We start from the raw sequence: 17,983 nt of genomic DNA on the forward strand, positions 1-17,983 counted from the left end.
TACTGCACTCACCAGCCCTACCTCTAAATGTCTCTAGCACTAAGTGTTCACATCTCACATCTGACATACACCTAATGTCACTAGGCAGTGTAAAACATAGCACCCAACATGAAGTTAGGAAAAGCAGTAAACTGGAAGTAAGAAGTATACATTTTATTTTTCTGCCTTTAAGTCTATGACTAAAAAGACCTATTAGTTTAAAACTATGCACCTATCCTGATGACAAGGAATCCACCAGCCTCATCTCTATCTATTTCAGCCTCTGGCCAATAGGTAACTTACCATCTTTATGGGTAATTTAACTATAGGTCACTTTCCGTAGCTACGCATTGTGTAAGGATCCAAACTTTATCGGTGAACAGATCTCCTAAATAATGTTTCATACCAGAGGTGTAACCTATGGGTTTAATATACGTAATTCCTTTTTCAGTTAACTACGAAATCATTATTTATACATGAATCAGAATGATCTCTTCCTAGTCTCTCTTAGATTGCAATTTCCTGAGGGTGAGAATAGTACCATTACTTTAACTTCCAACATATGTTTTGTTGCAATAAATATCATGATAGATTAAAAATAAAACACAAATGAAAAAATGGGGTGGGGTGGAGTGAGGAGGAGGAAAAGGACCTTTACTTCCACCCAACCTACACATTGCCTACCTCCTGCAGCGTCAACAAAGTATTAAGAATTGCTGGTAGAGTAGTCTGGACGACTCCAAACCTATCTTCTGTAAATGATGCTGCTACTAAGTGAGACAGACCTCAAGGAGAAAAGAAAAAGTTAAAAGCGAATTAAAATTAGGCAAATCGATTTGCAATATATTTGTTTGATAAAGGATTGGTATTCTGAATACATAAAGAACTTCTAAATAAAAGAGAATACAATAGAAATATGGGCCAAAGATCAAAAGTGGCTCAACTGTAGCAGTCGTAAGATACAGTCTATGTGCTTTGTGTTCTAGCAGGAAAAGTGTTTTTTAACATAATATTGTATTTGGTAGTGATAAGTGCTGGGAAGAAAAACAAAGTCCCTACAGACTGAGGGTTGTGAGGGGACTTTCATTAGGTGTCAGAAAAGGCCTCTCCGAAGAAGTATCATTTAAGCTTTCAGAAGGAAGTATCTATAACATAAATATATAGTTTAACAACTAAGTTTTCATATTTAACCTAAGCTAAATATATTAAAATATATTAAATAAGTTATATCAACATAAACAATAAAACATTCTATTAATTGCAGTTTTTATGAAGGAAAGATATGCAAAAATACCAGGCTCAGTTTCTCTGCTTACACGAGGTCTATCCAAAATAAGTACCGCAACTGTTAATATGATGAGAACTGCGTGACATCATATAACCTGGCAGCCAAGGAGTGGGCTGGAATGTGCATGTGTGAACAACAACTTCACTGTACTAATCAGTGGTGGCGGTAGATGCCATTGAGTGAGCATGTGTACTGTGTGGCTGTCACATTCAAAATGACTGAATGAGTAGAGCAATGACTCTGCATCAAATTTTGCATTAAGCCAGAACATTCCTCCACGGAATCTAATCAGATGATTCAGAAGGCCACAGCTATGGACAACTGGTGACTGGCAGCTTCATCACGACAACGCGCCTGCTCATGCACCATGTCTTGTGCAGAGTTTTTTGGTGAAACATCAAATCACCCAGGTGACTCAGCCCCTCCTCAGCCCAAATTTGGTGCCCTGTGACTTCTGGCTTTTCCCAACATTAAATCACCTTTGAAAAGGAAGAGATTTCAGACCATTGATGAGATTCAGGAAAATATGACAGGGTAGCTGATGGCGATTGGGAGAACCTGTGTGAAGTCTCAAGATGTCTACTTGGAAGGGGACTGAGATATCATTGTCCTATGTACAATGTTTCTTGAATCTTGTATCTTCTTCAATAAATGTCTCTATTTTTCATAGTACATGGCTGGATACCTTCTGGACAGACCTCATATACAAGGAAAATTTCTGCCCAGATTAAAGTGCATCTAAATATTAAAAAAAAATAATCTACATAAAACAAAGATATAAAAATATATCTAAAAATTCAAAGGTTGACATCAAAGTCCAAAACTGACCTTTCATGGATCACACTTCAATATTTAACTGATAATTAAAATCATAGCTGCAGTTCCCTGAAAGTGCTTACCTTCCAAAGCCCAAATATGCATTTGGGCATCTGAAAAAACAGCCTGAATGGAGGCCTCTGGATGCTACAAATACAAACAAAAACATTTAAGCAAGTTCTCCTGGGCAAAAACTCTTATTATTTCACCTAATCAACTATGCAGACTATAACAATAGAATATTCAAAGCTGCCTCTCAAGAATTAAAATCTAAAGTTTTTATACAATATGATTTAACTGCAATAAAGCATTCTGCCACTAACTTACTATGACCCTTGCCAAGTCTCTAAATCTCTATGTGCCTCAGTTTCTCATTTAAAATAAGAGACACACTCAACTCACCACGAAGGATTAATATAGAGATCACTTAGGAGAATGATTATAAAAGCTTTAAAAAAAACACAAACCTACCTAAATACATACAACCTCTCTTGAATTGTCTATCTCAACCCCACTCCAAAGAAAAACCACCCAACCTTCTTTAATTTAATAAGGCCGAATAGTGTGGTGCAACTATTGGCCCATTTAAACAAATGCTGGCTTTGGTAATGCAACCAACGTAGCCTATTAAGTACAACAGCATGTTACACTTCCCAACATCAAAGGGCACTGCCCATAACTCCTTATCATACAATAGATCCACTTGCAAAATGAGAATCAAAAGTAGCTGTTCACTACCAAGGAAAAAGGAGATCTTGTTCGGGTCTGCTCTGCCCCGTGCTGGCTATGTGCCCTAAGGCTCGCTACTTGACCCCTCCGAGCCTCAGGTTTCCCTATGTGTAAAATGAGAACAAAAAGGCAACTCACAGGAATGTCGTTAGAAATAAATGAGGGAACTTAAGTGAAAAGGGCAAGAGTGAGTTCTCTGCACCCTTGTAAAACAAAGCACTAAGTAGAACTTCGGACAACCCCTCCTCCTCTTGGTGGAAGAGGCCTTCCTCAGGGGTCAACTAGTTTCCCCAAAGCTCTGGAGAGCCTATGGTAAGATTATTTTTGATAAAGGTAATTGCTTGGGGGTGGGGGGTGGGGTGATCTTCCCTGCCACCACAGTGAAAAAAGTTTCACAAACTTCAATTGATTCTTGTTATGTGATAGGTATACCCTATCAGAGCTACTCAAATCTCTCCCCACCAAAGTATGACGCCCAACGAATAAAAATAATGTTTATCAATGCAAACTTTCACTTGAAGACATAACTGCATGCACTATTAGCTAATACTGCAATATCTTCAGAAAGAGAAAAGCTAGTTTAAAAAAAAAACTAAAACAAAACAAAAATTCTTTCCCCTACATATGGACAAAGGTTTTGGCTCATCAAAGGATTAGCTAACATACAACAGCTGTAGCCAGTGAAAACAGGAATGAATTTTCAGCTTCTGCAACTGAGATTTACTCTTTTGTGGCAGTGGGAGCAAGCAGCTAAGAAGCAAGTTGGAAAGTCATTTAGCTTGTGGCCTGAATTACAACTTTTTATCTAACACAAGTTTAACAAGTGCGATCTAACCCCGTCATCTCTCTTCTGAAGAGCAAACTGGCCACAAAGATGTTAGCAGGACAATGAGCCACAAAGGACTGTCATGGATTTGCTCCTTTTGCAGGACGTGGTTGCATCAGCACAAAGCTGCCTGCAGTCAAGAGACTCAGGAGGCAAGTGGTCAAGCCCCAGGAGGTCACTGAGGTGAGATGCAAGGTGACAATGGGCAGCTATGGTTAAAATGGAGGTTGGGGAAGCACTAATGCAAAGCTGTTTGGCTTGCTAGGCTCAAGCTAAATATTTAGAAGTCCAATCCTATCTGCTCCTTCATTTCTTATTTCATTTTCTCTCCCCCCATCCCCAATGCTATAACTACATATTCTTACCTTATTGAAAAAATACATTATTAACACCCGTTTTGACAAGAAGTTCTTAATCTGAGTTGGAAAAAAGAAAGAATTAACACATTTACAGTTTTCAATTCTATTCAAATATCATACATTTTCAGATTCTTCCTGACATTAACTTAAAATAAATAAAATACAGAGAACGAACAATATTTACAATAGGCCATGTCAGGAAACACCTTCGTACTGAAAGTTGGCTAGATAACCAAGGCAGCCAGGCCATCCAACCTAAACTGCCCCGCAGGCACACATTAACCTCCAAATTAAAGACCTGTCGTAATGAAAGGACTCTAGGTGGACCTGGGAATGTTTTCTAAGACCATACTCTTCCTCAATTCTCCACAGCTGTCTTGTCCTTTAACCTCTTAATACCAAAAAAGAGCATGTTTTGCCTACTCCTTCTCCCCCCCTCTTCAAATCTTACGATGTGGAGTGGATTTCTCCTAGGTGACACTTACAGAGAAAATATATTAGTAAGCTGACAGTATTTAAGGCATATAAGCATATTATATACTGAAGTCCATAAAATGTCTTCAGTTCTTCCCTCTACTAATTAATCCTTCCATCAGCAAATGTTATTATTCCTCCCATCTTAAAAGGTAAAACCCTTTCTTGACCCGTCAACTCCTCCCGGCCTTTACCCCATTTTTCTGCTCCCCTTAGAGCAAAACTCCAAGAAAGATCCAGCTTTTCTCATGGCCTCCAATTCCTCTCCCAATCTCTCCTGACGCCGCGCCAGTCAGGCATCCATCCCCACTACCCGACCCAACAGCCCCCCGCAAGGACGCGATGGCCTCCACCTTTCTACCGCAACACCTCATCATCAGTTTGACTCCCTGCAACACCTTCCTCTTGGTTCTCTTCTCACCTCAACGTCCACTTGGTCTCCTCTGTTAATCCTCATCTCCCAGACCTTTAGTTACCGGAAGATCCCAATTCTTGCATCTCTTTTCTTCTGTATCTACACTCCCTAAGAGTTTTCTTGGAGTCTCATAGTTTTAAATGCTGTCTGTACTCTGATGACTTCCAAATTTACATTTCCTTCCCAGAACTTTCCCCTACACTCCAGATATATGTCTAATGTCTTACTCTGTGTTTTTACTTGACTATCTGCCAACATTTGTTTGAATTAACATGTTTGAAATCAAACTCCAGATTTTCCCCCTTACCTCCACCAAATCCCTTCTTCCAGAATCACTAGCAAATTGTACCCAATAAATTTTAACTGTGTTATTTCAGATCCTTGGGCCAAAAACTTTAGAGTCAACATTTAGTCTACCTTTCACACCACAAACAAATCATAAGCAAATCCTACTACATCTACCTTCAGAATATATCCAAACCTTGACCGCATCTTACAGTGTCCCCCACACCCATGCGGGTCCGATACACCATCTTGCACTGGATACTTCAACAGCTTTACTACCGGCTCTCTGCTTCTACTCCTGCCCTCTGAGAATGTAGTCTCAACACAGCAGACAGAGCAGCACTTTCAATTTATAAGGACAAAACCATACAGTGGCTTTCCAACTCACTCAGAAAATGTCAGTCCTATACAACACTGATGGGCCCAAGAAGCTCTGGGTGCCTGCTACCCCTGTGACCTCATCACCCACCTACCTGCCACATTCCCCTCACTCACTCTGCTCCAGCCACTCTGGTGTCCACGCTCCTCACACAAACCAAGCACAGCTCAACACCTGTTAACTGGTAATTTCATATGGGACAACTGAATATACGAAGCTTCAAAAAAGTCCTACTTATTCCTAATAGCTTACTCATGTGAGATCCCTGATGGTCTCAGTGTTACATGCAAATATAAATCCTATAACCATATCATCATACCTGTTCATGTTTATTATGAATCCATGAATAAATCACACTGGGCTGTCTCACTGTCTTACCCTCAGCACTAAGAGTAGATGGAAGATTAGAAAGTTCATTCATTTGCTGATCTATTTAAAAACAAACAAACAAACAAGGTGAAAACTTAGGCTATCTGATTCTCTGCAACTATGACATTTCAAATTGTACAAAATAAACAGTCCTCACCAGAAGCCGAAGTCCATAATCGTGGCCCTCTTCTTATTAGCTGAGAACCGTGAGGTGAGCCATAGCAGGTGTTCACATCAAAAATTCCAGCCATCCGATTCATTACACTAGAGCCAAATGGAGATCCAAGGGGACTGGCAACACCGGGTGTCGATAATTTCGAGGAAAACAGTGATGTCTTAATTAATGGTGGCATCGAAGGCCGAGGCATCTGGCTAGATTTGGGGGTCTGAAAGGTAGTTTCTTCTGCAAAAGAACAGATCCAGCGCTAAATGGGCAAACTAATCCAAACAGGCCAACATGGGGGTTCTCAAATTTTATGCCTCTCAATTTTTTGTTTAATGCATGTCCGAAGGCCCAGGAGGTTGTTTCCACTTAGGTTAGCATTCTCAAGATCCACTTTTTACTACGGCAACTCAATGGCCACTCAAGAAGCTTTAAACATCTTTTTCTGTCAGATTGACATGGCCTCTCTTGTTTTTTTCCCCTCATGTATATCCTCATCTTCAAGGTCAGTTTCTCTAAAGTGTTTTGAATAAACTTCTCAATTTATATTTTACTTTTATATGGCAACAACTTTAATTACTGCAGTAGAATCTTTCCAGTTTTACGGCATGGCATGCTCTTACTATAACTATTACTTGGCTAAACATAACCAAATTTATATTATAATAATGTACAGATAAAACCCAAGTATGAAATGGGCAAAAGACCTGAATAGAAACTTCTCCAAAGAGGACATACAGAGGGACTGCAGACATATGAAAAAATGCTCAACATCACTAGTCATCAGAGAAATGCCAATTAAAACCTCAATGAGACATCACCTTACACCTGTCAGAATGGCTACCATCCATAAATCAATAAACAAATGCTGGTGAGGATGTAGAGAAGAGGGAACCCTAGTGCACTGTAGGTGGGAATGCAGTCTGGAGCAGCCACTGTGGGAAACATGAAGTATCCTTAAAAAATTAAAAATGGAGCTCCCTTATGACCCAGCGATTCCAATTCTGGGAATACACCCCAAGGATCCCAAAACACCAACACAAAAAAAATATATGCACCCCTATGTTTATAGCAGCACTAGTTACACTAACTAAGATTCGGAAACAGCCTACGTGTTCATCAGCAGATGAGTGGATAAAAAAGCTGTGGTACATTTACACAATGGGACACTACACAGCAGTAAAAAGAGAAGAAACTCTTCCATTTCCCAACCCCAAGGATGGACCTGGAGAAAATTATGCTAAGTGAATTAAGCCAGTCAGAAAGAAAAATACCTTATGATCTCATTTATTACGTGGAATCTAATGAATGAACAATAAACTAATGAAGAATATAGTGACAGAAGCTAAGATACATAAAACAGACCAGCAAGGGGGGGCAGGGGTGGCAAGGACAGGATGAAAGATGGTGAAGGGACTAACCAAAGAACATTCATGCACAACCCATGGGCATGGGTAAGAATATGGGGACTGGCTCAGGAAGGGCAAGGATGGGGCTGGGCAGAGCTGGGGAGAGGGAGAAAAAGTGGGAGCAACTATAACAGCATAAACAATAAAAATCAAAGATGTACAAAAAAATGTATAGATAAGAGTGCTAACCTTATCCCATTTTTCCCAGTTCTTTCAAATTAACAGAAGTCACACCAAAGACCAACCTGCCCAGGATATGTACACATGTGACTCTACAAATCTCACCTGCAAACAGCTTCTTCACAAATTAACTCTGTCAACTTAGTTACAGTGTCTGTTGTACAAAAACAAAGGAACGTTTTCCCTGCCACTACAGTACAAGGCATAAAGACAAACAGATCATACACTAGTATTCTATCTTCTTAATAAAACCACAATAAGACATTAAACATTTAAAGTAGAAAATTTTCATTACATAACTTTTTAAAGAGTTGGTAGCAATTAGAAATCTTTGAATACTTAATTTTTAAATTAATACTGGGGTTTTTAAGTTCAACAAAAACTCCTCAAAATTAGAGGTGAATTGTCTGCATGATGGGGTAGGACAACAATTTAAAATAATGAAAATCTGCCCCAGCTGGGTAGCTCAGTGGACTGAGTGCTGGACCGCAAACCAAAAGGTTGCCAGTTTGATTCCCAGTCAGGGCACATGCCTGGGTTGCACCAGGTCCCCAGTTGGGGGTGTGCAAGAGGCAACCATACACTGATGTTTCTCTCCCTGTCTTTCTGCCTCCCTTTCCTTCACACTAAAAAAATATAAATAAAATCTGAAAAACAAACAACAGGAGTTCAGATTCCCCCTTCAGATGATGCCTGTTCTCTCAAGTTTACCACACCCTCACCTAGTCAGTTTCACCCATTTGTACTAAATGCTTAGCTCCAAAAGGCACTGAAGAGTCTTTCATTCCTAGGCATTTTCTACTTAAGGGATTTGGTAAAATAAAATAGCATTAAGTTTCTCCACCTGTATTTCTTCCTCACAACTCTTTCATCTTTCAAACTGAAGTAGTACTAACATTGTATTAGGCTATCTTATCATAATGAATGTATTTAAAACATGAAGAGGTATTCTTATGTATAAGAATGTATCTTAAAACAATGAATTGCCAAACTACTCATCATTTTCAGCTGCTCTTTGGACATTTTCCAGCAACTTTCTGTGTCTCTGGGATACTGCAATTAGAACAGCATCCAGTATTACTTGTAAAGATTTACCTGGCTTTGTATTAGGGTAAGCTGAGGTCTCCTATTTGATAACCAACATTTTTTTATCCTTGTAATACCACCACCACACTGGACTTCATTTTTACTACCTACCATGATACCAAGTTCTTTTGCTTGGTTCAGTACAACATATCATATACTAAATCAATTTTCCCTAAAAATATTTATCTCACATACATATCTTTAGATTAACTATCATCTTTCTTAGGAAATAAAATGCAAAAGCTTTCCCCTCTCTTAGTACCACAAGCAGTTACCTGGGGAATTCACTTTCCTGGGCTCCACCGTGTATGATGAAGCCATTGCTCTTCCATTGTTAGCAGCAGCTTCTTGGTGGAGAACCAGCTTCTGAGTCATATCATTTAGAAGATTTAAACACTCCCTTGAAATGGCTGTCCAATTGTGGGGGTGTCCACCTAGGAGGGCCAAACACCAAATTTTAAAACTTAGATAATTGTAGTCTCTCAAATGAGGAGAAAAACCAATTAGAAATGCTTTGTATCAGGGCCCACTTTTCTCAGTTAAGCTACTATTTATATTCATGCCATCTAACACAGAGCAGGAGTTCAGTAAATATTTGGAAGAAATAATTTTCCCAAAAGTCTACAAGCATTGCTATTTTACCATAAAAAAACCCTCTCAAACTGATCACTAAAATAAAGCCAAGCACTAGGGTATGGTGTGAGTGCAAACGGCCAGGGTTACTTTACGAGCAGTACTGAACAGACTGAGACAATGAACACGCGCACGTCTAAGGAGATGCACACCATGGCCCCGGGGCCCTCTAAACTGTTGTTTCTGATCCACTGTGCTTCCTTATACTTTCATTTGTGCAACAGTCCCTATATGCTCTTCTATCCACCGAGTTACATATTATTTTGTAATGATAATGCTTTATACTTGACGAGCTTACATATCTGCTGATTATTTAACTTAAACTACTATGGCCCACACTCTTATTCCCTTCCTTCTCATTATCTTTTGATTTTCTAAGACTTTTATGTCCTAGAGCTGTCTGTGAAAATCAACTGTGCTTCATTATGACTTAAGAATAGCAGTAATCCACTGAAAATTGGTTTCCCCATCCTGGGTGCCAAATAATCATTCTCTTTACTTAGATCCTTCCTTAAACATTTCCCTTTTACAACTCAAAGGGAACATCACTTCACCTGCAAACAAAATGCTTCATCAGTAGGCCCCAGAATATTTTGTACTGCTGTAACTCAGGACCACTAGAGAACTATGTTAAAGGTCCAGTTAAATTTTAGTAATATGCCCTAGTTCTCTGGCACAGAATGTGCCACCCTGTTACAGTTTCCTTGAATATCTGGTGAAAATATTTAATGTACAGAGAATTCCTAAGTAAAACTAAGTCTCATAGAAAAGTATTGCTACAGCCCTGACCAGTGTGGCTCAGTTGCTTTGGCGTCACCCTGCAATGTGAAAGGTCCCGGGTTCAATTCCCAGTCAGAGCACGTGCCTGAGTTTCGAGTTCGGTCCCCAGGTGGGATGCATGCAAGAGGCAACCAATCGATATTTCTCCCACACATTAATGTTTTGCTCCCTCTCTCCTTCCCTTCCCCTTTCTGAAAATAAATAAATAAAATCTTAAAAGAAAAGTATTGCTACAGTTATTCTCCACATTTTTCATGTTACTAAAAGTAGAATGGCTTCGATCATTTATATTTTTATCTAACTGGATTTTATTTCCATGTAACATTTAACTATACGTAAGGTTTATTTTACAATCTGGGAATTGGCAAGTTTGGCAAAATAATGAAGAGCTCATTAGACAGAAGATGAAAAGCTACCAGTTCTCTGTTCCCCAGTAGTGGCAGGGGCCGGAATTTTTTCCCCACTAGGAATAAAGCAGAGCACTGGTACAATTAAATTAGTCTTGAAGAGGCTGGCAAGTAACAGAGTCTCCAGGAGCACCTTTGGGTCCCCATCAAATCTAGTTCCTTTCTACTTTGTTTCAAGGGAGGCAGAGTAACATGACAGGAAGAGGGAGCTCTGCACCTGGAGACAAATGACAGAATTTCTTATTCCAACTCTGACATTAACTTTATTTAAGCCACTAATCTCTCTGAGAGTAAGAACACCTGATATTTAAGACACCTGTAGCATTAAAAGTTTTAGGATTCTTAAACTGCTTTCCTGCTCTAAAACTATCAACCTACCAAGTTAAGGGAATAAGAACACTGAAGCAAATAATGTAAAAGTTTAAAAATACCTTTCCTGATGATGTAACTTCTAACCACAACACCAACACTTTGTTTTATAAGATTTAAATCAAGGCTTCATTTAATGGGATCACTCATGTGTGATATTTTATTAAACATACCTATCTCACCAAAAGTGGAACACTTTCTACACACTCATGCCAAATCAGGTCTATTACTTTTAGTTTTGGGTTTTTTTAAATTATTTACTTATTTATTTTTAGAGACAGGGGAAGGGAAGGAGAAAGAGAAAGGAGAAACATCAACGTGTGGCTGCCTCTCAAACGCCCCACGCTGGGGACCTGGCCTGCAACCCAGGCATGTGCCCTGACTGGGAATTGAACTGGTGATCCTTTGGTTTGCAGGCCTGCGCTCAATCCACTGAGCCACACCAGCCAGGTCAGGTATATTACTTTTAGCATTACCTGGTTGGCTAAGACTAAAAACTTCTTGTCTTCGTGAAGGAGAATATTGAGAAAGCAACATCAGATCCTGTAAGGCCAAATACTAAAAGGGAAAAAAATACATATTATTTACTTTTTTAAATCTTTATATAAAATCTTATTTATGAATTGGGCTCAGCATAATATATCTAAGGGGGAATTAGTTGAAATTTTTCATAAAGAAAATAATATTTATCTTTCCTTTTCAGACTTCAGAACTTTCTTGCTGCTACCCCCTATAGGCTACCCCATCCACTGTAAGTTCCAGCTACAAGAAACTATAGAGCTCTCTGTGTTCTCCTACCTCTGTGGTAAGAAACTTAAACATCACTTCCTCCCAGACCCTTCCCTGGCCTCCCCCACACCAACATACACACACAGTTCTCAACTGTGGTACTGAATTTATTGTAACTGCCTGTTTACTCTTCTCATCTGCTTCCACCCACCAAACCGTGAGGCAGGAACAGTCTTGCTTGCCACCACATTCAAAGGTAGTGTCTAGCACACAGCAGACATGCAATGTCTGCTGTACTTTTTCACCGAAAATTTTCATTTTGTTCCCTGGCAAACCTCTTCACTCATCATTTAAGAGACCATCCCTTCTGTGAAGTTTTCTCACATTGGTCCCAAGCAGAATACATGGTTCCCACTGTACTTACCATAGTAAGTTTTCATTATTTTGTCTATCTGCCTTTTCCATTAAGCTGTGCCACATCTTATTCTTCATTACACCCTAAGTAACTAGCAATGACTAACACCTGCCCAGTAAATAAAGACTTGTTAAATAACCAAACGAATGATAGGTACTTTTGTTTATCTATTAAATTAATCATAATTGATATTTAAAAGTAATCAGAGCCTTAGTGGTTCATTTCTTTTTGATTTGTAACTTCCAAATGTAATCAAACTGTGGGTTCTAACTATTTCAATTCTTTTTAAATTACTATGACCTCTTAACAGGCTCACTTACATTGTAGATCTACTTTGAAACTTCAAAATGCAATTTAAATCAAAACAATTTATTTTCACCTAGTTTGATTTGTAAGCTTATTGCAACTACTTTAAACTCTTTGATTAAAATTTGTTTTAGGATCATTATTATTATTCACTTCTTAAGCGAGTCACTGAATGTCTACACACTACCAAGCACCACCTCTGATCATAATGGCCAACGAACGACAGGAGTAAAACACATACTGACCCAACGATAAAAAAATTAGCAGTGGTTTGTTCTGCTACCATGAAGAGGTTATGAAAAACTAGTGAGTATCATCGTATGTCACCCTTGGAAATATTTTTATATCTACCCTGAATATGGAATTAGCTTAACTCGTACACACATACATTGCAGCACATACTTTCATTTCAGTCACCTGGAAAGAAAAGTAAAAAAGTGAAACTGCATTCAGTGTAGCATGTAAGTGATTTTTGTAATACCAGTACCAGAATAGTCTAGGCCCTCAAAAAATATATCTAAATACCTAAATATACTAAACAGTAAGTCCTTCCATAAGATAAATCAGACAGGACTGTGTAAAGATACAAGATGAACAGTTCTGGTACCTTTATGATGAGGGGCGGACTGCTGTTTAAAACTTTTGGGAGGCATTCATCTGACTCTTCTACAAATGGTGGTTGAACAGGGAACAGATAAGCCTATCAAATATAATCAAAAGGATTATGAAAATGAGTATTTTCATGATGTTATTACATTAAGTACCAATTGAAATTAATTAGAAAAGGAGGCAATACAACCAAATTAACATCTTCAGTGTTCCTTGAAAAAATAGGTTGTATTAGAGTTATATATAACCAAACACATTACTTTCTAAAATGTTACTCTCATAGTTTTATCAGATCTCTGGCTTCCAATAATAGAAACAAATTTTAGAAACAAAGGTTCTTTGAAGCCACTAAAGGATATAAACTTATAGAAATGGTAAAATGAAACAGAAACACTCATTTTCCAACACAAACACTTGGATGACAAAAACAATGTAAATTCCATTCATTAAAAAATATTTCTTCAATATAAATTTTTAAAGTTTCATTCAAAGGTATTTTGTTATACATTTAAAAATTTTAATAGTATCTATATCAATACCACATAAAAATATTTTAAAATTCAGTATGTATTCATAAAAATGGGAGAGAAAGGAAAACCTTCAGAAAAGAATTAGATAGTAGATAAAGCATAGTAAATAGATACCACTAGCAATCCATTCAGTTTAGTTTCCAACAATTAAGAATACTAACACTGTTCCTCATAAAAACAATAAAGTGAATGATGGTTATAAATGATACATCCCTAATGAAGTCTCAGAAGAAAGACCAAAACTCAATTTACCAAAATGGCTTTGGGCAAAATAGCATGCTGATCAGTGCTCTACTAAAAATAAGTCTGTGTACTCCAAAATGCAAACTTAGGAACAAAAAGCTCAGTACTAACCTCTGTAGCATAGATTTTGAAGAGTATCCATGAGATGTACCAAGTTGTCAGGAGAAAGACTCCACATAACCAGACGTGGTAGAGTAATGAGAGATTCAAGAGGCCACTCACAGTATCAAGAGGCCTGTGAAATCGCCTATGAAAGCAGAAATTACTGTTTAATACCATGTGATACACAACCGAAGCATTTAAGAGACTTGAGGCTCAACACTGAGAAACAAATAAATCCTATTTGTAAAGCATAATGGAAATGGACTCCTCTTACTTTGTACCCTATAGAGTTCTTTCCCTAATACCTTCTAACAAGGAACATCAAGAGAGCCTAAAGGGAAGAGCGGAAATAACTGGCACACAGTTTCTTGCGTTCAAAATCTTCACTGCCATTCACTATGGAGGGAGAATATGCCAAACCTATAAGCCAACCCCCCTGGAGGCTGAGTAAAATTTAATTATTGTCGCTTTTGTAGTTTGATACTTAAAAATCATTTGACATAACTAGCACCTCTCCTGGACCACATTTTAGCTCTATCTGTGTACCCTATGAAGAATTTCTTACTAGTTAAATGCATATGGTATTAACTAAAAAATCTTTACTTTTAAAATAAGTTAAGAAACTCTTATTGGAATACTAAGTAAACAAAGGCTCTCTTACCAAAACCTTGAATAGATCTATTAGCAAGGTCATCATAATCCTACAGTCACACAACAAGTACTGTAAAAAAGGATCTGAACCTCTGACGCAGCCATTCATACGTGTTGTGATTACATACATTTCCTGACCCACGCCACTCTCAGTTTCTTCATCCCTGTACGGAAGGCCTAATCTCTTCGTTCTACCTCTTAGAGCTATCATGAGATTTAAAACACCTTATGTTAGGAGAGCTCAGCATAGTATTTGACATTCACTTGTGGAGTGGTGGGCACAATAAATGGAGTTATTTTCAGCTTTTAAGTAAACATTTATCGAGGACCTGGCATACATTAAGGACAGAATACCAGTCACATACGAACAAAACATTTTTTAAGTGAAAGGAGGAAAAAAGTGTTATGTTAAATTTCTATCAATTATCACTATTTTTCTCTTTCTATTTGACCCAGTTTAAAATCTGGGCTAACATAATACATGACCTATGCATTTGGTTTCACATCTAGCAATTTAGCAGAAGACAAAATTAAATTTTACCTAGGAATTTTTAAAAGTCAGAGATTGACATCTACACTGAAGAAACCAAAATGTCTCATTAACACCCACATATGCCAATGTTCCCACTCCCCAAAACTAGTGCAGTCGCTGTATGACACAGAAAGTCTCACAGTAAAATAATTAAAAAAACAAACACTAATAAAGAAGTTTACATTTGTACAATAAAGATCAAAGCTTTAACTACATACAAAGTGCATCAGGAACACACCTGATTGCCACGTATGACCTTCAACTGGTCACGTGACACTCCTCAATTTTGATACCCCCGCAAGCAAAATTAGAAGAATGCCCACAGCACTGCAGCTGTCCAGCACAATGTAGCACAGAATTACTACTAAGCAGAAAAACAAGAGAGAGGCATGCCGTGCAACTCAAGAAGTCTACTTTTATGTAAGAGCTATATCTAACAAAAAATGAATTACTGCTTACTTCTGGGGCCAGCAACTGGGTGACTGGAGACAGGGCAAAAGGAATCTTCACCACATACCCTTTTATATACCTTTGGAATTTTAGACTATGTGAACTACGCTTATTCAAAAATGAATACAATTTTTAAAATCCTAAAGGCTAAACCAACCAAAACATCTGGAAAGAAGCAAACATCTAAAAGAATGAAAACATCTAAGAAGAATTATAATTAGACATCTCATAGAGAACTTACTCATCTATTTGAAGGTCCATAGCAGTGCTAATCCAAGCTTTGGGAATATGGCCTGAGGGGAAAAATACAAAGCTATGAGTGTAAAAAGTTATAAAAGCAAACCTCAGCCATGCTTAGAGAGGGGCGAAAGGAGGGAAGAGGAGGAGAGAAACAATGATGTGAGAGAGAAACATCAACTGGCTGCCTTCTGCACCCACTCCAACTAGGGACTGGACCTGCAACCCAGGCATGTGCCCTGACCAGGAATCAAACTGTCAACCTTTCAGTTGGCAGGCTGATGCCCAACCAACTGAGCCATACCAGCCAGGCCTTAATCATGCTTTGAAATATGAGGTTGATGACACCAAGTAGCCAAGTAGACACCAAGACCTCAGTTTAAATGCTAGACTGTTTGATTGGGATTGGGCAAGAAAAAAGAATAATTTCTAATTACAGGCAATCCTTGCTTTGCAGTTCCAATATATTTCAGTTACCATGGTCTGTTCACTAAGACCAGTCATCCAACAATTCAAATTTCAGTTTCCATGGCATATTCACTGTCAGCAACTCAATACAGCACTTCTAGCTTTTCAGTACACAAATCAGTATGTAGATAATGAATGTACACCATGATTGATGACCAATCACATCTCTTCTTTCAAAGTCTGGTCACTCACATTATTCAGTTCAGGCACAGACAACAAGGCATGGAGTTGTGTTGCCTCCTTGTCTCCCATGGTAAACCCAGATTATAGGGAACTGTTCTGCGTGGCATGGTGAATGTAGCCCAGCCCCTGACTCGGAAAACTGGTGGGGAATGAGTCGGCACACAGGACCCAAGCTCACAAACAGGTTTTCCCGTGGGGAATCAGGCCTGCATTGTACCTAGGCTATTTTGAGGCTTGCTTTTTGGTAAAACTCCCTCACCCTGAATTGAGGCAGCAAATGTTTACTGCATATCTGAAATAACTTCCTAAAATCTGCGCTAAACCTCCCAAGTATAGAGTGCAACCAGTTCAACCACTTTTTCCTTTGCATTTGCAAATATCCTTTCTCTTTGTAGTAATTAGCAACTTCCTCTCCTTTGTTATCTGTAAAGAGTAACCACCTAAAGCGAACCTGTGCATAGTAAATGAGGACGATCCTAGATGTAATGTACCCAGAAAAGCAATAAAAGCCTACCCAGGGGTCGGGGCCCTCTCTCACTCAGAGAGGGGCCATGCCATCCCTTGTTCTCCACAGGACTTCCGCAGTCCATGTGAATTTGTTCGTCACAGCCACAACACATGGACCCCGCTGGCCAGAGTCCACATCATCATATAACATGTTACAAATATGAATAACTGAAAGAGGAAAATGGCCGAAAAAGGCCAAAGTACAACAAAAAAATGAAAAGCGGTAACACTGGAAATAAAATTTGAAAGAAAGGGAAGAAACAGCTGACCATGGAAATCCTGACCATGGAAACACCTACAGGCATGCCTCGGAGATACTGCCGTACTCCGGAGTACTGCAATAGAGCAAGACGTAATCTGTTTGCTAGTGGACGGTCTTGCCTTTATTTTGTAAAAAAATGCAACATGTGTGAAGTGCAATAAAGTGGAGCACATTAAAAAACAAGGTATGCCTGTATGAGAGAACAGCCAGGCTGTTTGTAGTAGGTTAATACGGTTAACATTAGAATGTCACGTTTGAAAACTATGTAGACAAATGGATTATACAAACTACAGCTAAAAAAGTACACAACAAAATGGCTTACCCACAATGAGAACAATTTTGTAAAGTTATACTCATAGAAAAAAATAGGGTCAGAAAAAGTTATAGTCTGAAAATTGTTTTAGAACATTGGATTTTAGTTATATTACTATGTGTTACTACTGAAATTAATGTTTTCCATCTAACTTGTACTGTTCATTACATCAAAGAAGCTATATCTTTATATTTAAATTCATGTTAACAAATTCTACAAGGTTCCCTTAGCAACATGGTATTTCTGTTGTACTGGCACCAAGTTATAAACTCATAAAAAGGAGTGTGTTTATTTAGAGTAATGACCAAATTGCATACAATATTTTCTTTTTAAAAGAACACATTTTTTTTTGGTAAAAAACACGTAACAAAAATTGTATCATCTTAACCATTTTTAAGTGGGCATACACTGTATGTGCCTTGCTGCGCGACAGATCTCCAGCCTTTTCATCTTGCAACACTGACACTCTACCCACCGAGCAACATCGTCCCTTTCTCCCT

General features: G+C 38.4%; 1 protein-coding gene across 1 annotated transcript in view; it reads right to left on the reverse strand.

The window, feature by feature from the left end:
• NDC1 (NDC1 transmembrane nucleoporin) overlaps positions 1 to 17,983 on the reverse strand; it is a 40,030-nt gene that overhangs the window by 10,493 nt on the left and 11,554 nt on the right. Inside the window, exons 7-16 of the mRNA XM_024571216.4 lie at positions 15,755 to 15,806; positions 13,890 to 14,025; positions 13,004 to 13,096; positions 11,423 to 11,504; positions 9,033 to 9,191; positions 6,077 to 6,322; positions 5,870 to 5,979; positions 4,004 to 4,054; positions 2,167 to 2,230; positions 664 to 764 (exon numbers count right to left, since the gene is read on the reverse strand). Of these exons, the coding sequence (XP_024426984.2) occupies positions 664 to 764; positions 2,167 to 2,230; positions 4,004 to 4,054; positions 5,870 to 5,979; positions 6,077 to 6,322; positions 9,033 to 9,191; positions 11,423 to 11,504; positions 13,004 to 13,096; positions 13,890 to 14,025; positions 15,755 to 15,806 (1,094 nt within the window). The remainder of the gene's footprint in view (positions 1 to 663; positions 765 to 2,166; positions 2,231 to 4,003; positions 4,055 to 5,869; positions 5,980 to 6,076; positions 6,323 to 9,032; positions 9,192 to 11,422; positions 11,505 to 13,003; positions 13,097 to 13,889; positions 14,026 to 15,754; positions 15,807 to 17,983) is intronic.

This window comes from Desmodus rotundus, chromosome 3, assembly GCF_022682495.2.
Source record: "Desmodus rotundus isolate HL8 chromosome 3, HLdesRot8A.1, whole genome shotgun sequence".
Classification (NCBI taxonomy): Eukaryota; Metazoa; Chordata; class Mammalia; order Chiroptera; family Phyllostomidae; genus Desmodus; species Desmodus rotundus.